The sequence below is a fragment of the Myxocyprinus asiaticus genome, chromosome 3 (assembly GCF_019703515.2).
Source record: "Myxocyprinus asiaticus isolate MX2 ecotype Aquarium Trade chromosome 3, UBuf_Myxa_2, whole genome shotgun sequence".
In the NCBI taxonomy this organism is placed as follows: Eukaryota; Metazoa; Chordata; class Actinopteri; order Cypriniformes; family Catostomidae; genus Myxocyprinus; species Myxocyprinus asiaticus.
Window position 1 is genome coordinate 25996250 of NC_059346.1, and position 23141 is coordinate 26019390.

At 36.0% G+C, this 23141-nt stretch overlaps 1 protein-coding gene across 3 annotated transcripts in view; it reads left to right on the plus strand.

The window, feature by feature from the left end:
• The window catches only part of LOC127422233 (calcium-binding mitochondrial carrier protein SCaMC-2-B-like), a 32429-nt gene extending 10382 nt beyond the window's left edge, over positions 1-22047 (plus strand). Inside the window, exons 2-11 of one of the 3 annotated variants that reach the window (XM_051665608.1) lie at positions 5305-5431; positions 6736-6823; positions 7189-7224; positions 7757-7868; positions 8660-8818; positions 10949-11101; positions 11371-11478; positions 16979-17146; positions 17323-17473; positions 17719-22047. In XM_051665608.1, the coding sequence (XP_051521568.1) occupies positions 5305-5431; positions 6736-6823; positions 7189-7224; positions 7757-7868; positions 8660-8818; positions 10949-11101; positions 11371-11478; positions 16979-17146; positions 17323-17473; positions 17719-17903 (1287 nt within the window). In that variant the 3' untranslated portion in view covers positions 17904-22047. Of the gene's footprint in view, positions 1-3813; positions 3973-5304; positions 5432-6735; positions 6824-7188; positions 7225-7756; positions 7869-8659; positions 8819-10948; positions 11102-11370; positions 11479-16978; positions 17147-17322; positions 17474-17718 lie in introns of those variants that run through there. The other 2 variants (XM_051665602.1, XM_051665593.1) reach the window with 2 other exon arrangements.
• Positions 22048-23141: the final 1094 nt, after the last annotated feature.

Sequence of the window (23141 nt, forward strand, 5' to 3'; positions counted from 1 at the left end):
ATTTTTTTAAATGTTTTTATGGTTATTATTGGGATTTTGGTTACACAAGAAACTGCATCTGGGATTTTATTCATTTTGGACTCTTTTAGCATTCATATCTGTGCCCGTCATAGTAAAGAAGGAATGAAAAATGTTTGTAACATTTTTTTAAATCTATTTTAAAAACGATCTGCCAACTAAGAGTTTATCTGCCTTTTCCACCACCTTAGGTATCGGCAAACTCCACTATCGCGTGACCTCTAGAGGGCACTATTTGCCTCACTTGCTAACTAATTTCATTGCGGCCCACAAAGACAAGCATATGGTAGCAATGTTACTACATATAAAATAATTTAAATGCTTTGCACTATATATGCAGTATTTTGCACTAAGATGGAGCTAGACACAAAAGCAATCAAGACATATGTTATGGCCCTGGTCATAGTAATAGTATGTTATGCTTTTTATCAGAAAGTAACAAAAATATATAGAGATATACAATTTTATTCCAATGTGTAATTTATAAATTGAAATACATTTCAGTGGTACAATTGCAGTTTCAGTCACTCTGATCAATATAAAGGATTTGTGCTAAAATGTAGAAATTCTGCCATAATGATGTAAATTTAGCCAAAATATGGGAGGGATGACTGAATTTACATTGGATGCATTTGCAAAGGAGTACGCCTTGATGAAGGCATAGAAACCTTTATAGAATACAGTTATAAACCTTTAATGAAGTAGGTCTGCTCTGGGGTTATCCTGATTTTAACGTGTTTGTGGGCTTATTTTGATTCCAGCAAATTAGTAAAAAAAAAAAAAAAAAAGAAAAAAAGCTAAAAGATCATTAATGAATGAATTAATGAATAAGGGATATAGTAAATTGCACTGTTTGCAGTTGGATTAATTTATTAAGTATTTGCCGTGGAATCACCCTCAAAACATTGCCAGGGGGATCCTGAAGATAACAGAATACCTTAAAAAAGAAGAGGACAGAAAAAGCTGTCAGCAGAATTTCCTCATTGCTGGGTTGCTGAGAGATAACTATATAAATTGGCTGTATTTCATCCTCTGATTGGCTGTCTGTCTGTTCTCAGGGCAGGGACAGCCAGTGTGGTGCGCTCTGATTGGCTGAGACACAGCTGCAGTGAGGTTGCAGCTTTTTTTACTGCATCACTTTTTGCCGGCTATAGATGCAGCCAACCTGCAAGTTTCCTGCAGCAGTAGCAGCTTCATGGCACCAAGTAATACTAGCAGTTTAAACATAGAATCTGTTTCTAATTCTGATTCATTGTGGAGATTTCATCCTCATTTACTTAAGGTGTCTTTTTCTCCTTCTGGATACTGGCAGTGTGCACGTTAACAAGGTAGATAATGTTGCTGTACTTGAAGAGTGAATGACATTTCTCCTGCATCTTTTTGCAACCTCTGATTTGATTTTTGCTCTCAGCGAAAAACTGAGGAAGTTCTGGAGAAGTATGCTTCGGAAAGACATGCTAAAGTTTGAAATTAATTCAAAAGATTCAGTGGAACTTATTATTGGTGGCATTTCAAAGTTTTAACATTGTCACTGGGTTACTGTGGAAACAGTGTTGGATATGCCAGAGTGCTGAGCAGATTGTTTGCCAGTGGCCTCATCTACACTCATCTTCCTGGCCTTGCATAGAACTGCCTAAGCAGTTCTTCTTTCACACACACTTACTCTAAAATATCTGTAGACTTTTTATAATCTGTAACAGCAGAGCTGGAATTTGTGATGATCAAAGACACAAACTCACCATAAAACTCCTAAAATCACAAGCGCGAACAGACTTTGAGAATCTTGATGAAGATGCTGAAGAGAAGGTGGTCATCCTTGTCCAAGTGGTTTCTGGGAGTAACGACGTTGGAGCATGGTACCACAATGCCATCAGATGGAGTTAAGGAACAAAGTGTAGAAGACTCTGGAATGAAGACAGAAAAAGGTATACAGGCTGATGCAGTCAGTCAAGAAGAGAGCAAAGGCAAAGTAGCTGCAAAGAAAACAACAGTGCTGATCATGGTGGCACCCCCTAAGGATCTCCAGCAGGTACTGCAGAGAGAATTATTAAGCTGGAAATCGAGTGAACATTCTGAAGTCTTTAAAAATTAGGAAACTGATGCATTGTCTTTACTACTTTTTCAGTTTAAATGGATCATAAGTAAAATCTTTGGACTTAATTTCAGACATTTGGTTTCTGTTAGGAATGTGGTAACAACTTGAATGAATGAACTGAAGCTGAGTGTGCGTCTCAATCTGCTCCCTAGTTCAGTAGTCAGGGCACTCTTGAGGGAGTTAGCCATTTCTAGGGCTGTCACAATTGTTCCAGTCCACTGAAACATTCGCTCCCTAAAAATTCCTAGAATGCACCATAAAAACCAGTGAGCATCGTTGCTCACTATGTTCCCTTACCAGATATGTCATCATGTCTTCTGAAGTCTCTGAGGTCATTAGAGGATGAACACAAGCGTAAATATACAATGTCAAATCTTATTTTCTCTTTAAAAGAGACGTCTGTAATGTCTTTCATCCACAATAATCATGAAAAGGAAACAAACTTTGAAATATTGTTAGAGTTGTTAGAAAAAGATTACAAAATATTTTTTTGTATATTTATTTCTTCATTTGTCATTTATCTTTCATAATAACACTGTACATTTGAATATTTACAACAAAAATGCATGATAGTGTCATTTATACTGATTATTGATTAATAACAGCTGTGTTTAAAAGCGCAACCTCGTAATTGTGTCGCATGCAATAGAGTCAGAGTGTCCCAATGCTCAGTGGATCAGTACCGTTGCCAGTGCCCAAATTTGGGTATACAATAATGAAATTATTGCACTTTGTTTTTGATTCTTGATCTGAGGCTTTTCAGCTCGGTTCCTTAAACACTGAGCTGGTAAATCATTTATCAGAACACGATTGATGGCTTTTTGTCATTTGATGAAGTTGTCTGATAAAACAAGCCCTTTTAAATGCAGTAATTTCAAGTCTTACAAGTATGTATGTTCAATCCACACATGAGCTAGCTTCTGAAATAGTCCAAAAAAATTTTTTTTATTGTGATATGGCAAGGAATTGGTGTAAGAATTCTCAGACTTCAGCTAGTCAGAATTCTCCTACACGTGTGCATGTTGCTCTGTCCTCCCCATATTATTGCTTCACATCTTTAGTGGATCCCAGTCTTCATTGCTCTTTAAATGTTTTGATTGTATAGTCTGTCCCCCCATGTCAGAAATGTGTCACCTGGTCAGTTGGGAAAGATCATGCGCTATTGACAGGATTAAGAGCTCATTACAATGGGTTGTACTTTTATCAGATTAATTTATCAAAGGGGCAAACAAGATTACACATACACTGCTTAGCCTACTATAGCTATTGTTTTTATGTTATCATTGAGCTGCAAGTTAATGTAGTAGTTGCTCAGTTTGCAGATGTCTTAAATTCAGTATATTATTACCAACTAATTAACAGCCTCTGTTTTTTATTGGCCTTTTGGTTTGTTATCCAAGATTAAAATATAATCAATACAGTCATAAGTGCTTTCTAATTACCCTTATTTATGGATGTATAAGTCTTGTGGGAAATTCTAGAATGGAGCAGTTAAGTGACTAACTGCTTTGAAGACCCAATACACCAATAACTACAAGCCTCAAAGGGGGAGGGATTTATGCTTCCCCTAATCCCATGTGTCAGAAATACCGGCATTATACTTCTGAGCATCTCATGCAGAGTCCAGGTCTGCATACATATGTCTTAATTTTGTTACATTTTTATTATTATTTTTCTTTATCTTTTTTTTTTAACAGAGCATGTTGTCCTTGTGTTTTTACGTGCCTGTGTATACCTCAGAACAGATAGAATTTGAATATTTCGAGTCAGATAGTTTACCAGCACAGTTGAAGTCTCTTTTCAAGTTGAGTTTATTTCTTCCCTCGCACGAGGTCACTTCATACAGAAAATGGCGAAAGGTATGTAATTTTTAGTAAAAAAATATTGCATAATGTGTTTCTAGATTTTGCAGTTGTTTTTGGCTAGCTCAAAATTAATTTCTGGGTTTGGTGTCTTTTAGAAAGATTAAATTCCTAATTTTCAATTAATTTTATTCCAAAAATCTATTTGGAGCCCATGGGAAGGGATGAATGGTTTTAATCCAGATTAAATGATTTCCGGGAGAGTGTTTGAAATGCCAATCATAATCCTTTCCTGTCTTCTTTACAAAGTTAGGGCACAGTTTGATGTGTATACAAAACTTTCTTCGACTGTAAAATACATTTTTGTACAAAATTCCCACTGTCATGGAAAACCTGGTAATATCAGGAATTTTTAAAACTGTGATTTCCAAATCTGGAAAAGTTATGGAAATTTCTATAGTAAATATAAATGGTTCTAGCTGTGCTCTAATGTAAGACATTGTTCTTTGATACTCATTCTACAGAGAAAGACTTCGGCGTTGTCAAAGACATCTGAACTTTAAGAGGCTGTTAACTTCAACCCCAAAATCCTGTTTCCATTTTAATGGCCCACTTGTCTGCTTTTGAGTCATTGCAGTGTCCGGATTAAATGTGAGAATAAGATGGCTATCTTTAACCTGCTTTATACTGGCAGTGCTATTTGAGACTTGGCTGGAGAACTGTGATCTTCACAATCCTACATGGTGCTCATAGGACTGTCAGACACGAGGCAAAGCTCTGACGAGTTAGGTTCAAATGACATGTAACTGACATAAGGTATAGTTATACAGAAGTCCATAATCTCAAATGATCTGATTCATCTTTAGAAGACTGCATTTGACCTACAGTAACTGTGGCTTTTAACACTACTGTCTGGTTTTCAGTGACTCATTAAAAATGCTGATCTTACTGGGTGCTGTATTTATTATGTGGATGAAAAAATTCAGTATTCAACAAACCAAAGCTTTTATGTCATCCCAGTGAGATATGCATACTGTCATAGCAAAGACAGTTAGGATTCAGCTTATTGGCCTATTTTGCTGTTAAAACTAGATACAAATTCCTTTTTTTCTATTCTGCGAGAACATTTCGGGTTATTGATTAATTCTTCTTCTCTGTCCCCTTCCATTACCTTCAATTATATGCTGCTCAGTGGTTCAGACAATGTCAAACATGGTCAGGATAGCTTATAAAGCTAATGCTGATGATGAGAATATTCACCATGGTCCTTTCAATGCTCTCTTCAGCAAACAAAGACCATATGTCTGTGTGTAGTGCTCTATTAGCTCAACACCCTGAACAGAGTTGTTGATGTTGCTTCCTCTAATATGCTGTGATTTTGTGATTTAGAAAGTCGTCAAGGCTGGAGACAAGGACTTGGATGGCCAGTTGGACTTTGAGGAGTTTGTCCACTACCTAAGGGACCATGAGAAAAAACTTAGGCTGGTTTTCAAGAGTCTGGACAAGAAGAATGATGGTATGAGCGCTAGAGTTTTGGTGAAACTTTAACAGCTTTGTTACGTTTTACAGATATGTCTGACACAAAACAAGCTAATGAACAAATGGCTGATTCTCATGAAACCTGTCAAGAAAATGTCCTGGTCATTTTTATATTTTTTTTGCATGAAGAAAACAATCCTACTTTTAGGACTGTTTTGATTTTTTGCATTGTGATATTATTTTCAGGACACTTAAGGCCCCGATATACTTCCGGAGAAGTTATATGTTATAATGTGTCTAAAAAAAGTGTTATCAATTACTTTATGCCTCATTCTATGAGTAGAATTCACATGAGGTCAGTAAAAGGAGCTGTTTTAACCACTCAATGATGATTTATATATGAAGTAATATATATGCAGTAGAAAATATTTAATCTGTGTTGTTTACATTCTGAAATCATGGAGCTATTTAGCGAACACACTATACGTGGCCATAATATTCACTGATTACCCTTTGTTATTGTAATTTATGATGCCACTAATAATAGATGTGAGCTAATGGGCAGAATACAGACAAAAGAATGGTGATAGAGGCATATTTTAATTTGGGCAGATGTGTGAATGGCTTTCGCTGCAGATGGCACATGGATGAATTGGCACTTGAAAGTATTTAAGTAGATTTATTCCTTTTATAGACTAACTAAACAAAAAATAAAATCACATGACATGGTCTTGGACAATGTCTCTCACTAAGACATTGTCGCTAATAACTCACCGGTTTGTTCATGTTGACAGAACATGACTGACTGAACAGCGGAACTGGAATTAGCCGTCGGCCTCAAAGTAGGTGGAGCTACAGGTCACACCTACTGATGACGTGAACCTATGGCAGCAAGAAGGTGTTTAGCAGCCGATAAGAAGTTTTCCTAAAAGTTCACACTGGCGAGCTGTTACGAACCACCGAAACAAACTCAAAAACACCTTTTTGGCCAGATTTTGTTCTAAATGATGTCACACCCATTCGTTCTACGATTTCGTATTAAGTATATCGGGCCTTTTAAGCACATTCTCCCCAGTTCTCATAACTTTAATACATCTTGATGTTTTACTTCTATTATTCCTTTTGTTTTACTGATAATTATCATTAGCATAACACTCATTTTTATGCAGTATTCTTTTTTTTTTTTTTTTTATAAAAATCAGTGAAAATGAAATCAAATCAAATACAGTATCAAGAAAAGACTACTATGATGTATAATGTGTTTAGATTTCATGTTAAGAAAATTGCTGATATTAGTAGTTTTACACTTGTATGTCACTGCATTTTGTTCTATATCTGCAGGTCGAATAGATTCACAGGAGATCATGCAGTCACTAAGAGACCTTGGGGTTCATATATCTGAAGAACAGGCTGAAAAAATCCTCAAGAGGTGACTTGTTTTATTAATCTGTCAATCTCCCTCCTTTCTCTCAGTGTGTCTTATACTGTAATACAATATGTCTCTTGGTCCTCATTGTTCAGCATGCATATTCAAAGTCAAAAGATCATGAAGTCAAGGCTAAAGAGATTCTTAGATGTGGAACTCATTTAAAAGACAAGATTAGCAACATGTGTATAAACAGCACATACAATAATCAATTGAGGTCATTTTTTGTCCTCTGTCTGTGCATGTTTGTATTTTAACAATGTGCGTAAATGTCTTCGGTTGTACTATTTCACTCTCTACTCTTTCTTTATCACTCTGTCCTTCTTGTGATCCCACCCCCCACTCTGTCTGTCTGCTCATCTTATCAGAATAAGGAGGGGCCAAATTTTGGCCCCTATAATGTAGTAAGTAGTGATCTTCTCCCTACATGTTTGGCTTGTTTTAATTTGCATTTCATATGATGTTCATTTGTGGTGAAATTTTGCTGTTTAACCTTGCATTATTAAGGTAATTTTTGTATTAAGTCAATTTGCCTCATTTATGATGCTTTTGAAATATTAGTTGATAGATGTTTTTTTTATTTTATTTTCATCAGTGATGGCCAATAGCGCAACAGAAGAGGCATTTTCAAATTAATAAAGAAGGAATTAGAAATATGGGAATTCTGATTCTGAAATAGAAAAATTCTGGTACTCTTGTAAAGCTTAGTAGTGAGATGTGTTTGCATGTGGATGATTTGTAGCTGCTTGAAACAGTGTACATAATTATTGTTTTAAAATTCTGAAAATTCAAATATTCTGAAATTGTAGTGCTTCAGAAATTGTAAACTGGTCTCATAATTTCAAAATAGGTCATCTCTACCCAGAGCCAAAAGTTGCCTTCAGAAATGTACATTTTATTTAGTTTTGGTTTCTTTTTGTCTGTTTCTCTGAACAGTATGGACAAAAATGGTACAATGACAATTGACTGGAATGAATGGAGAGACTATCACCTGCTTCATCCTGCTGAAAACATTCCTGAAATCATACTCTACTGGAAGCACTCTACGGTAAAACAAAACCACAATGTCCTGTCATATGCTTTCAATCATTAAAGTTCAATCTGTCAAAATTCCAACCTTGTTTTTTGGGGCCATTTGACTCTCATTGCTCCTTGTAGCAGGTTATGGCACTTTCTTATAGTCTTGTTGTAAGTAACTGTAAGTTCTGTCTCTTCATTCTGTGTAAATTGCCTTTACTGGCATATCATAGGAAGACATTTACTACACATACCTCATTAAAACCAGAGATGTACTTCCTCTTAAAGGGTCATACACGCACCTTAGTCATTCAGTCCCACTAAGCCAAAGTAAATATTGCCGCCTTGCACTTGAAATACTCCTGAATGAGACAAAGGAAGTCACTGTGATCCAGTCTGATCCTGTTAAACAGATCAACAAGTTTTGACGTCAGTGACTTGGCCTTTTGACATGGTCCCACAGGACCTTGAGAGGTAGATGTGTTCTAATCTAAACACCTTAACATCATGGATGTGAATGATTTGGATTTGAACATCGTGAATTTTATATTAAAACTGGATAAAGTACAGATTTTTTTTTTAAATACCCATGGTGAAAAGTTAGACAGATCTTTTATGTAATCTCAGGGCTCAGCGAGCAATTCTGCCTGCGGACAGCCAAACAGAACTCTTAAACCAAGAATTTTACTCTATACTGTATCATAGTACTGATAATTGATTGCCTAAACATTATGCTCTGAGGTTCAAATGAGATTCTAATATAAAATAAGGCAAAATTTTCCATGTTATCTCACTTCAAGTGATGTCATTTCCTCTGTACAGATATTTGATGTTGGGGAAAGTATGATGGTCCCTGATGAGTTTACAGCGGAGGAGAAGAAGACAGGTATGTGGTGGAGACATTTGGTAGCAGGAGGAGGAGCAGGAGCTGTGTCCCGTACCTGTACCGCACCTTTGGACCGCCTAAAAGTTATCATGCAGGTATGGGACCCAGTGAAGAATGTCAAATTATTGAATGATATGTATTTAGTGCTGGACATTCTAGAAAACAACATTAGATATCTTTCAGCATACATTTAGATGAATATATTTGGATTTACTGTATATATACATGCATTCAGTAGTTTTTTTATGTATGTTGTCTTAGACTTACATTGGCACCAAGGGTCATGGATGCAGCATCACCAAATGCAATAGCTTTTAGTTGCAGATGCCAATGTAGAAATTCGCTATTCACAGTGAGCCATAATTAATGTTACTTGTGAGTGAAATTGTTCAATAACAAAGCAGATACTGAGATTAACTAGTAATATTTGGCTGGTCATATGATCCTAACATGGCAGCCTCAATGAGTGAACTCTCTTTCATGTAGATTTAAACAGCTTTTATAAGGTTACTGATATAACTGCATTATTCAACTCATGTGAGAGCTCATGATTTTATACATGTGTTTCAAAATTACAATTAATTTCTTAAGGATTACGACTTTTTAAATGAAGAAAGAATTACTGAGTGCACCTTTAAAGAAATGCTTTACCCAAAAATGAAAATGTTCTCATCATTTAATCACCATCATGTTGTTCCAAATCCATATGACTTTATTTCTTCAGTGGAACACAAAAAAGAAATTTTAGGCAGAATGACAGCCTCAGTCACTATTTATTTTCATGGCATTTCTTTTCCATACAATGAAAGTAAATGGTGACTGAGGCTGTCATTCTACCTAACATTTCTTTTTTGTGTTCCACAGAAGAAAGATGTCATACGGATTTTGAAAAACAAATGGGTGAGGAATGATAACAGAAGTTTCATGTTTGGGTGAACTATCCCTTTAAGATTATATTCAAATAGATAATTGTCAAATAAATTGGGTAAAAATATATTAGTGCAGGGTTATTTTTGTAGCATAGTTTAAATAGATAAAAAAAAATAATTAATTGCGATTTAATCACATAATTTTTTTGTGGCAATTATAGATTTTGATAGTGCTTAAATTTGACACTATATATACTTCTTTTGTTGTTAAAATTTATTTATTTCCATCTTAGGAAGAAAACAAAACAATATGTAGCAATATAATGCTTTATTAACATTTTCCAAACAAAGCCTTCCACAATATAAAGATAGAAATGCACTAAAATATCACCAATTCAAGTCACATCAAACGTTTCCCAAAGTCTAAGTGGGAGATTGACTAATTGAAAGAACTAGTATGCCCATAGGTTGCATATTCATTGTAATTGTGCATTAAATCTATTAAACTCTCATCCTCCACAATACTAATCTAACGGAACACTGTGGCTATCCACTTTCCTACAGCAGTCGTGAAGCTGCATTCATGATTTGCATCAGGGCGGCAACGCCAGCGTCGTGCGCCGCTTTGAATTCACTATGTGCCTTACATAGGCTGAAAAATAAGTCCCAACTGGGCTTGTTTTGTACATCAAATAGTGCTAAGAGCTCCTTTCTCCATCATTTTACCACTGACAGGGAAGCGCTGTCAGAGATTCTTTTTATTTACTGAGATAGCAACATCTATCATATGAGAGAGCATAACGGTCAACTAGCATGTTATGACAGTACCTCCCATAGAATGTCTATGGGACCGCAGCGCCGCGTTATGCTATTTTATGCTAAGCTTTTAGGCTCACCTTGGTAGAAGGGCTCTGGCGCTGTGGCGTGTGCATCAGTGAAATGACTCTGGGCGTACACATTACAAAGGTTCCGCCCTTCACATCAGTGTTTGTGCTGTATTAACAATCAATGCATCAATTGTGATAAAGAAAAATTAACGCGTTAAACTGTCATTGAGACATTAAATGCAATCCACTTAAATTTGTAAAATGGAAGTTTACTTAATCCATTTGTGTTATGAAAACATAAATAATTTGATTTGGCCGAACTAGATGTACATTTGCTGTCTGGTTCCCAGCATGCAATGCGGCATGAGTACAAATTGTGAATTAATGTTTTAATATTTACTATTTAGTCTGTGGGTTGGATGTTAAGTACACCATATGTCTGTAAAAAAAATTTCTAAACAGATGTGCAAGATGTTGTCTCCCTTATGTGAGTCTATGAGCTCACAACTCTGTACAATTGTGTTGCCAGGTTCATGCGTCACGCAGTAACACCATGGGTATCGCCGGAGGATTCGCCCAAATGATCCGTGAGGGTGGACTTCGATCACTATGGCGAGGGAATGGCATGAACGTTGTGAAGATTGCACCTGAGTCTGCTATCAAGTTCATGGCCTACGAGCAGGTAGCTTGTTGTATAAGGGAAAGCTCTTGTTAAAAGTAGGATAGAAGTTGCAATTTAGCATCCTGCATATTTGCAAACATAAAATGAAAACCGTATATACATAAGTAACACAACATTTTATGAAAACCACAATGTTAGACTAGTTTTTAAGTTGCTTTATTGAAATGTTTATGTAATCAAATACATTGAATGTTGTTCTCAAGAAACACTGTAATGCTCTTTATACATTTAATTGGGGAAAAACATTATCTGTGACCTCTGTTTTTTAGATTAAGCGGCTGATTGGCAGTAATCAAGAAACGTTAGGTATCCTAGAGAGATTTGTTGCTGGATCTCTTGCTGGAGCTATTGCTCAGAGCAGCATCTACCCCATGGAGGTAAGAACAAAAACACTGCTACAACCAACTGATTGACAAATACAGTTTGAGCACTGCTTAGATGTTTACATAATTATTATTAATAACCGTTTACCAGACTATCTTTACATTCTTTGTGGCATGTTATGGACCATTTTAAAAATGATGATTTTGTCATTTTTAATGTAATAAAATACATTTAAATAAGGGATGGGACGATATTGTTACCTCATGATTCGGTTCGATTTACAATATGAGGTTCATGATTCAGTATAATCTTGATTCGATATAATAACACTTAAATTACAAAATATTTCAGAACATTATTTATTTTCTGAAAAAAATGCTTGAGCAGAATGCTCATTATAATTTCTCATCAAAATTAAGTTATTTAATATGCAAAATAAATGCTCAAAGTTTAAATAATAAGAGTTGCTCATAAACCTTTCTCTATAAGAAAAGATCACAAACAAATAAGCTTTCAAAAATAGTGGGGTATATTCAGGCTGATCAGGTGCAGAACAAGCAATAGAACTGAACAAAACCTGTCCAGAAAAAGTATGTGAAAGTGTATATTTTATCTTTTAATAATTTGTCATCATTATTATAATCAAAATTTAACTTTGTAAAAATACAAAAATTCTACATTATATTAATTAATATTATATATATACAGTGCATCTGGAAAGTATTCACAGCGCTTCACGTTTTCCACATTTTGTTATATTACAGCCTTATTCCAAAATGGATTAAATTCATTATTTTCCTCAAAATTCTACAAACAATACCCCATAATGACAACATGAAAGAAGTTTGTTTGAAATCTTTGCAAATTTATTAAAAATAAAAAATGAAAAAAATCACATGTACATAAGTATTCACAGCCTTTGCCATGACACTCAAAATTGAGCTCAGGTGCATCCTGTTTCCACTGATCATCCTTGAGATGTTTCTACAACTTGATTGGAGTCCACCTGTGGTAAATTCAGTTGATGGGACATGATTTGGAAAGGCACACACCTGTCTATATAAGCTCCCACAGTTAACAGTGCATGTCAGAGCACAAACCAAGCCATGAAGTCCAAGGAATTGTCTGTAGACCTCTGAGACAGGATTGTATTGAGGCACAGATCTGGGGAAGGGTACAGAAAAATTTCTGCAGCATTGAAGGTCCCAATGAGCACAGTGGCCTCCATCATCCATAAATGGAAGAAGTTTGGAACCACCAGGACTCTTCCTTGAGCTGGCCGCCCGGCCAAACTGAGCGATCGGGGGAGAAGGGCCTTAGTCAGGGAGGTGACCAAGAACCCGATGGTCACTCTGACAGAGCTCCAGCGTTTCTCTGTGGAGAGAGGAGAACCTTCCAGAAGAACAACCATCTCTGCAGCACTCCACCAATCAGGCCTGTATGGTAGAGTGGCCAGACGGAAGCCACTCCTCAGTAAAAGGCACATGACAGCCCGCCTGGAGTTTGCCAAAAGGCACCTGAAGGACTCTCAGACTATGAGAAACAAAGATTGAACTCTTTGGCCTGAATGGCAAGCGTCATGCCTGGAGGAAACCAGGCACCGCTCATCACCTGGCCAATACCATCCCTACAGTGAAGCATGGTGGTGGCAGCATCATGCTGTGGGGATGTTTTTCAGCGGCAGGGACTGGGAGACTAGTCAGGATCGAGGGAAAGATGAATGCAGCAATGTACAGAGACATCCTTGATGAAAATCTGCTCCAGAGCACTCTGGACCTCAGACTGCGGCGAAGGTTCATCTTTCAACAGGACAACGACCATAAGCACACAGCCAAGATAACAAAGGAGTGGCTAAGGGACAACTCTGTGAATGTCCTTGAGTGGCCCAGCCAGAGCCCAGACTTGAACCTGATTGAACATCTCTGGAGAGATCTGAAAATGGCTGTGCACCGATGCTCCCCATCCAACCTGATGGAGCTTGAGAGGTCCTGCAAAGAAGAATGGGAGAAACTGCCCAAAAATAGGTGTGCCAAGCTTGTAGCATCATACTCAAAAAGACTTGAGGCTGTAATTGGTGCCAAAGGTGCTTCAACAAAGTATTGAGCAAAGGCTGTGAATACTTATGGACATGTGGTGATTTTTATTTTTTTTTTTTTTATAAATTTGCAAAGATTTCAAACAAACAGCTTTCACGTTTTCATTATGGGGTATTGTTTGTAGAATTTTGAGGAAAATAATGAATTTAATCTATTTTGGAATAAGGCTGTAACATAACAAACTGTGGAAAAAGTGAAGCGCTGTGAATATTTTCCAGATGCACTGTGTATATATATATATATATATATATATATATATATGAAATTGTATGTACAGTATAATAATGATGAGCTGTCACTGTTTGAAATGTGTACTAGGGCTGCAACTAACGATTATTTTGATAATCGACTAATCTAATGATTATTAGAACGATTATTCGACTATTCAGGCGATTATTGCAACGATTAATCATTAGCTCTAAATCGACTATTCAGCTTGTGCCCAGACTTAAAAGGTTGTATTAAACGTGCTTGCTAACAATAAAGAGGACAAAATCATCTTTTAAAAATACTTCTAAATGACATTCACTGAATTAAAGGGAAAAAATACTTTTTATTATGTTTAATTCAGTAAAAATTTAACTACAAATAAATCCTATTGTTATCAAGTTGTCTTTTTTTCCATTTAAAATTGTGTAAAAATCCTTAAAACAAAATAAATTTACTTGAGAAGTAACAAGATATTTAGACTTGCTTTAAGAGAATGTATCTTAAATATATGTGTATTTTGTATATAAGTGTATTTTTTCACTTGGTTATACTTCTGCGAGTGCAGTAAAGACAAAATACACTTATATTCAAGTAGGGCTGGGACGATTCATCGATTACAGAAATACGTCGATTTGCATAACATGCATCGGTGCCTCGCAATGGAGTAATTAAAATGGCAGCACCCGGTTTAAGTTTGTATTCCCCCGATGAACAAGCTGCAGCTAAAAAAAACTCACCCACGGTCATCTAAAGCGTGGGAGTATTTTAGCCAGAGACCCAACAATGTGGTGCTGTGTAAGCTATGCAAATTAGAAATGGCTTTTCACAGCAGTACAACCACCATGAACGAACACTTGAAGCGAAAGCATCCCAGAGCGCTTTGTCAAGACGGCAGCAAGTCCTGTTTACTTTTTGTCCCCACCCAAGCATGACATATTAGTATTACAACACGTGTTTCTGTTAGTAGTAGTCACTTTAAATTGATTTTCTAAATGTTTACTCATCGCCCCCATGTAAAAGTAATTTCTGCACTGCTGCTAATGTAGGGTGACCATATGTCCTCTTTTTCGGACCTTAAAAAAGCGCCCGTCAGGGATTTCTACATTTGCGAAAATGTCCGGGATTCGGCTTTAGTTGCATTATGATGTACATCTGGTCTAATACTTCACTGTGTGTGCACGCATATTTGCATTGCTTTAACCCCTCTTTGTAAGTCCCGCTTTCTCACACACCAATTGGTCAGTTATAAGAGGCTTGCAGCAACTATTGGCCAAATTCCTGCCTGTCAATCTCTCCGTGAACACCGAAGTGCTGCTGTGTTCGGCATCAAACAGTTGCTTGACAGTAGCAGCAAATGACAGTTGAGTGGAAACAATGCCCAAACGAAAGTGCAAATTTACAGAAGATTTGCAAAAAAATTCCCATGCTTTCGTCCAGGTCGAGATCCGTGGGAAGCAGAATGTATGACTTGTAAAGCTGGCACTTATGTGTCAGTTACTAATAAAGGTGCAAATGATTTAGAACATTAGCTCTGCAAAGCATAAAGGGTCAACAAAAGGTGAAAGTTCATCAGGTAAATTAACGGACTACTTTTTGCGACCAGGTAAAATTATCACATTGCTTCATTTTCCATGGCCATTCAAAATAATAGTAATAGTAAATGAAGGTACACTCATGGCATCAAATATTTTATTTTAGTACATGGACATTCATAAAAATGTTGGAAATTTGTATTTATTTATATATATTTATGTTATGCTAATAGAGTGTCTTTTTCACTGTATTAGAGTTTGGATTCATAGTAACTCTGTTTTGAACCCTATTATTTTTTTTGTAGTGTATAATGGGGCGAAGACTACCCTCTCTCACCTTTGTTCACTTCAATCCATCTTTAACTCACAAAAAAACAAACTCTCTCTTATTAATAAAGCTGCGTTTTGCCAATTTTCTTCACGATAAGAAATGCACAGTGACAAATATTATGATTCAATTAGTTGCCATCGCGTTATAATCTAGCTGCATTAAGCGCGCGCACTCACGGGATGAGCTGTCCCCGCAACAGAGTGTGCATCAGCCGGATGCAGTTTCAATCTCTCTCCCTTAGATCGGGACACTTCGCGCAACTCATAGAAGAGGCGCTGACCGCACAGAGAAATGCCAGTTTCCTTATTATTTAAACTTTAATAAAGCTATAACGCATTAAATAGAACTGCATTAAAGATGTAATGCCGGGGTGTTTCCTTTAAAGACGCTCGACATGCAAGTTTTGCTTAAGCTGAGCGTCAACTCCGGCTCTGCTTATTCCACAACAAGAGTGCTTCTGTATTTACTTATTTTTTATTTTTGCATTATAATTCCCACATATTTTGCGATCTACATCACCTGAAGCTGTTTGGAAAGTTTAGAGTGCGTCTGGACTGTGAGATGTGTTTTCATCCTCTCCTCAGTCAGGCGCGAGCTGCAGTGCTGCTCTTGTGTGCAATCATTATAGTTTCATATGATCTTATGTTACGTTAAGATCAAATGACTGTTCGACAACAAAAATTTGTGTCGACAATTTTTTTATTGTCGACGTTGTCGATAACGTCGACTAATCGTTTCAGCCCTAATGTGTACAATTTACAATTAATAACATTGTATACATTTATTTGTAAAAGAAACTCTAAAAAGGTACTGTCACTTTAAGGGGCAACGAGCAGCTCACATGCTGTGTGAGATTAAATTAATATTTCTTTTTTACTTTTATATCTGACTGTAAAGAACAGAAAGGATATTAAGACACATTATTCAATGAAAGTGGAGTAGACTTCATCAAAGTAAGGCAATTTTTCCAGGTATTCCAATACTTACATTTCTAAAAGCTAAATTCAAGCACTTTAAGGACCTTGTGAACTCTGTAAACAGTGTAGAAAAAAAGCACAGTAGTCGTAAAATCAAGCGATAGAGAGATTCTGATTTTTTGACGGGTCATTTCATATAGGACCACATGGACAGAAAACAATTTTGCAAATTTAGAAATATCGAGGTATGCCACAATATGGTTCGTCATTTTTTGGTTCGCAATATATTGAAATTCGATATATTGTCCCATCCCTAATTTTAATAACTAGTCGTTTTTAATAACTCTCATCTCTAAAATGAAAGGATTTTTAATCAGGTTTTGATAACAAGCTACACCAAACAAAGCATTGCTTTATTTAGGTCTCTTAGAGCTTAAAACAAAGCTCTTGTGTGTGTTTTAATTAAGGTTTTAAAAACTCGACTTGCACTGGGAAGGACGGGTCAGTACTCTGGTATCGTGGACTGTGCTAAAAACATATTTAAAAAGGAGGGTCTGGCAGCTTTCTACAAGGGTTATATTCCCAACGTGCTGGGTATCATCCCTTATGCTGGAATAGACCTGGCAGTCTATGAGGTAAGCTTCTGTTCTACACATTAAGATGAATGGGCTTCATGCACACATATACACAACAAATAAAGTCTAGTGATTGGTATTAAAAGGTAAAGTGGTTTTCAGTTTTTACCTCAAAAAGACATTTTAATTGTACTCATGCAAAATGTAACTCATGCTTCTCTTATTCCTGTCTGTAGACACTAAAGAACTCGTGGCTGCAGAAGTTTGCCACAGACAGTGCCGATCCGGGTGTGTTTGTACTACTAGCTTGTGGTACAATGTCTAGTACTTGTGGACAGTTAGCCAGCTACCCCTTAGCCTTAGTGAGGACACGCATGCAGGCTCAAGGTAGGTTATTAAACTCTTAAGGCAATAGTACTTTAAGGCAAGAAATTAAGGCAAGGGTTTTAACTTGCACTGCATGATTGGATTCACTGCTGTATTATTCCTAAATGTTTAATTCAATTTAAATGCTGATAGTTTGCATATTTAGATTTAATTTACTTAATAAACTGTTATTTGGTTTTCTTTTATGGTCCTAAGCCATAAAAGACTTAAATATTATTTTTTTTTTTCACTCCATCCGTGTGCAGCTTCTGTGGAAGGCAGCCCTCAGATGACCATGAGTGGTCTCTTCAGGCACATTGTACGGACAGAGGGCGCTATTGGACTCTATAGAGGCTTGGCACCCAACTTTATGAAGGTCATTCCTGCTGTCAGCATCAGCTATGTGGTGTATGAGAACCTTAAGATCACCCTTGGCGTCCAATCCCGGTGAGGGGAATCAGAAGACTAATAAAATCCTTAATGATTTTTTGGTTTTCCTCTCATTTTCTTTTGGACTAAAGAAAGAGATTGTCCAGGAGGGACGGTTTGCACTCAAGAGGAAGTGTAGCGTCAGTTGGCCAAGAAAGAACTTGCATACTGGGAAGGGGAAACCTTTGTGTCAAAGACCTGAGGTTTACTTGGATCAGTGAATGACGGAGCAACTGGAATATATAAAAGCAGGGACATCATTAAAAGTATTGAAAGACAGAGATAAATATTGATATCTCTACATAAAATACAATCCTAGCTGTGAGTAAAATGTGGCATTCCAAAATCGGGTCTGTATTGAATTGCAACACTCCCCTTTCCCTCCCCTGAGGTCATCTGAAAGGTCAGGGTTTTTTGTTCTCTGGTGTTTGCTGCTTTTTTTTTTTTTAATTAGGGAGCAAGAATATACAAGACTTCTGCTTTAAAAATGCTTTAAAGTGTTGGTTAATCCCCAAATGATTATTTTGCCATCATTTACTCACCATCATGTTGTTGCAAACCTGTATGACTTTTTTTCTGTGAAACAATTGTTTTTTTTTTTTTTTTTTTTTTTTTAAGAATGTTGATGGTGCTCTTTTCCATACAAAGGAAGTGAATTGTGACTGAGACTGTCAGTCAAAACAGTTCTGCCTTAGATCTCCTTTTTTGTTCCACGGAAGAAATAAATTCTTGGAGCAATGTGAGGGTGACAGAATTTGCATTTTTGGGTGAGCTATGCTTAAGCAAGGGCCAGACACCTGATAGATTCATAGAGCCAGATGTATTAAAGCATTTAGTACATGCAAAATGTATTTATTTTTGTGCAACGGGAATTTTATGCACAAAAGTTTTGATAGATGTGGTCATACTAATATAGGTCTTGTCTTTTCAGGGGCCGGTTGCACCAGCTATACGTATGTTACATCTTAGCCTAGTTGTGACTTAGCACCAATTTACGCACTACTAAATATTTGAGCGTTGCACCGTTAAATTTAAGTAGAACGTAACCCTACATATAAACTAAATATTTACGGAAGCCTCTGACCAGGCGTAACGGATGGAATAAAAAAGCAGACTCACTTAATGACATAAATGAGCTCATGTTTTCGACATATATGATGGTGTTGGCATTTACACTCGTTTACATTTACGTGAGAAAACATTATGTAAAAAACGTACCTCTTCAGCATGAAACCGATCTAGTGGTGCACTTTCCTGTGTACTCTGCCCGGTGTCAATTTTCAACATATACGAAATAGATATTAAAATTAATATATGTCAATTTTTTCAGCCTGTTGTATAAGTATTACTCCAAAAGGGGGTTGTGCCAACTCCAGAAGGGTTAAGGTTAGGGGCTCCCTATATATTTAATGGCGATTTGGAGCTCACGCGCCTTTTTGGAGCTATGCCTGCAGCTATACCCTTCTGGGATGAAGGGAAGTTGGGACTCGGGCGGCTGCTCCAAGGATCCTGATGCCTGCCGCATACAATCTCTGTCAGTGCGACTTATACAGAGATGAGACTTATCTGTTTTTTTTTTTTTTCCTGAACAACACGATTTTGACTGCGACTTATATTCAGGTGCAACTTTATTTCAGGAAAATACGGTATATCATAAATAAATATTAAACTGCTAATAATTTTAGCCAGGCACCTTAATACCGTGATACCACTGTATTTTTTGTGAAGGTTATCATACCATTACACCCCTACTGGAACTAATCAAGTGTTAGCAAAACATTTTTATTCATCACTATGGTTGCTTAAAGCAATAGTTCACCCAAAATGAAAATTCTCTCATCATTTAATCACCATTATGCCATCCCGGATGTGTATGACTTTTTCTTCAGCAGAACACAAATGAAGATTTTTAGAAGAATTTCTCAGCTCTTTTGGTCCATACAATGTAAGTGAATGGGTGCCAAAATTTTGAAGCTCCAAAAATCACACAGTAAGTCATCATAAAAGTAATTCATATGACTCTAGTGGTTAAATCAGTGTCTTCAGAAGCGATTTGATAGGTGTGGGTGAGACTCAGATTAATATTTTAGTCAATTTTTACTATAAATTCTCCTCCCTGCTCAGTCACTCTCCACTTTAACTTTCACTTTCAGATTCTTCTTGTGTTTTTAGTGATTCACATTATTCATGCATTTGCCCCCTACTGGGGAGGGAGACTAATTTCTAGCAAAAATGGACTTAAATATTGATCTGTTTCTTACCGACACCTATTATATCACTTCAGAAGATGTGGATTTAACCACTGGAGTCTTATGGAATATTTTATGCTGCCATTATGTGCTTTCTGGAGCTTCAAAGTTCTGGTCAACATTCACCTGTATGGACATACAGAGATTACATTTTCTTCTAAAAATCTTAATTTGTGTTCTGCAGAAGAACGAAAGTCATACACATCTGGGATGGCATGAAGGTGAGTAAATGATTAGAGAATTTAAATTTTTGGGTGAACTATTCAAATTCAGCCACTTTGGGACATTTTAAGATTAAGTCCAGTTGTAGATCAAGTTAAATCCATTTTTTCTGTTTAGTTTAAATTTGATGTAATATGGGCTTAGCATAAATGCCGTGGGTTGAGTGCTATGTCTGTGTTGATACTGTCTGTTGTTGAGTTAGAGAAAGAAGTGCAACTATTTAATTTGTTTTATATATATTTTATTATTATTATTATTTTTTTTTAAATGTGTTCATTCAGTTTAAATATATTCTTGAAATATATTTCCCACCAGTATTGGTTTGCAAGGAATTCAAACATAAATATAATGCTCTTAAACTTACTTCTAGTCAATGAACGTATTTAAGCACTTTATTTTAATAAAAATAAAACAGACTTGAATTTTCCATAGGAGGGTTTACAGTGGAATGGAAAAATAGTGTTCAGTAGTTGTAGTATTTGTGATAAAGTACACATTATTTTAAGCATTTATGTTTAATGTTTGCATCAGTTTTGGGGCAAAAGGTTTCAGGCGTTGTAAAGAAAACACTGCAAAAATATCTTTGTTTTTGACTGGGACACAGGATCTCTTTTGAAAAATATAGTTGCTAATGGGTCTACTTTGCAGCAGTAGATTAATATTTTATATATTTGGAGATGGCATAATTCAGGATTGGCACCCAGATGCTTATAATGTACATTTTGATCAACAATGAAAAGAAAAAAGTTGCCCTCACAGCTAGACTCTTCTCCACTGAGCTCTGGAACAGATGTCCACATGTATATTACTTGTATGGAAGTTTCAGTTTCTGAAGACAAACAATTTGCCTTGTCCAAATACCAACTTCAATTATTATAAAAGAATGGGTTAGATTAGTAAAAAAAAAAAAAAAAATGGTGAGCGCAATCACTACACTTCCATGCCCCAATGGTGGTTAAACTGAACTCGGCTGTGGCATGATTCTCTTTGAATCACTTCAGTCTTTGTAATGCATGTATGTGTCTTGTCTGAATACGCATTGCACTGTGGAGTCTTTACAGGGCTTTAAAAGCTGTACTGTCTGCCTCATGGATACAGCCTATTTTTGTCAAAGTTTCTTGTTTTGCATTTTGCACCTCTCCTCTTCCCCCCCACCACATTTTTTCTCTCAGAAGAAATCTTTGGACTTGTGTGCTAGAGCCTTTTGTTTGGTTATCTTGAGACTAAAGGCTTTGAATTTGTATGTGTTTGTGGCATTCTACACAATAAAGGAATGCTGCTCTATCAGACTGATTATATCTATTGCCTTACCGTTCGGCTGTTTGATAGCCATGTTACGCCTTCTGCAAGTTTAAATGCACACTGTTTGCCACATGTATATATCACTATGTACTGTGTCTGGGTTCCCCTAAGTATCATTAACATACATGCTAAAACACATCCAAATATTTCTACTGCAAAACATATCAAGATGTAATGACACATCTGTGAAGTTTTAGTTGATGTTGAGATGTGCAAATCAATGCAAAAATGTTTATCCCTCCCAATTTATGAAAGACCCCCCCATAAAAAAAAACATGCACCCGATCTCAAATTAATTTACATTTATAAACAGTACATATGTAAAAAGTGTAAGAAATTAATTTTTTCCATAAAAATAAAAAAAGACTTGTAATTATAGTCCCACATGAACTTATAAAATGTACACTACCGGTCAAAAGTTTTGAAACACTTATTCTTTATTATATTTTTTTTTTTTTCACATTTTAGAATAAAGTAATCAAAACTATGGAATAATATAAATGGAACTATGGGAATTATGTTGTGACTAAACAAAATTCAAAATAAATCAAAACTGTGTTAAATTTTAGCATCTTCAAAGTAGTCACCCTTTGTCTAGAATGTTCAGAAATGTACTCTTGACATTTTCGCAACCAGTTTCTTGGAGTATCACCCTGGGATGCTTTTTAAACAGTATTGAAGGAGTTCCCATCTATGTTGGGCACTTATTGGCTGCTTTATTATTTGGTCCAAGTCATCAATTTCAAAAACTTTTTTTTTTAATTATTAAATTTTAGTTTTATAATGAAATAAATTAATATGGTGGCACAATTATATTTTTGTCTACAAAACTAATTTCAAACATTTAAGCATACGACTTCAGATCAAAAGATTTTTAAGATCATGAGAAACATTTCAGTCAAATGTTTCAAAACTTTTGACCGGTAGTGTACATCAGGGTAAGTTTCTTGCTGGCATGGTGTAGAGTACACTGCTAAGAAACATAGTATGGTAAATTGATGTTAAATATGTATTTAAATTACTAGGTGTCATTAATGTTCCTTTTATTAGGCTACTATGAAAAATGTCAATACTTTATTATTACTCTAATTAATAAACTAATTCATAATATGCAATAAACTTTTAAGCACTGTAGCTAATGTGAGTGTAGTAATGTTTATGTTAGACATTATCTTGTATTACCATATATTACCTACATAAAAATGTATGGTTATTTGTTTCATTTGTGTACTATTATGTGCTTTTCTGTGTATAGTGAAATTGTTTTCCTACTTAGAAATATACATTGAAATTATTGATATCATGAGAAAAAGGCACCGGCAGCAGTAAAAGGCAAGAAAAAAGAAAAAGAGCATCAAAAACTAGTAGGGGTGCAATAACACGCAGTATTTTCACAAAGTTTAATTGCACTTTTAAATGTGTGTGTGTGTGTCTATATATATATATACATACACACACACACACACACACACACACACACACACACG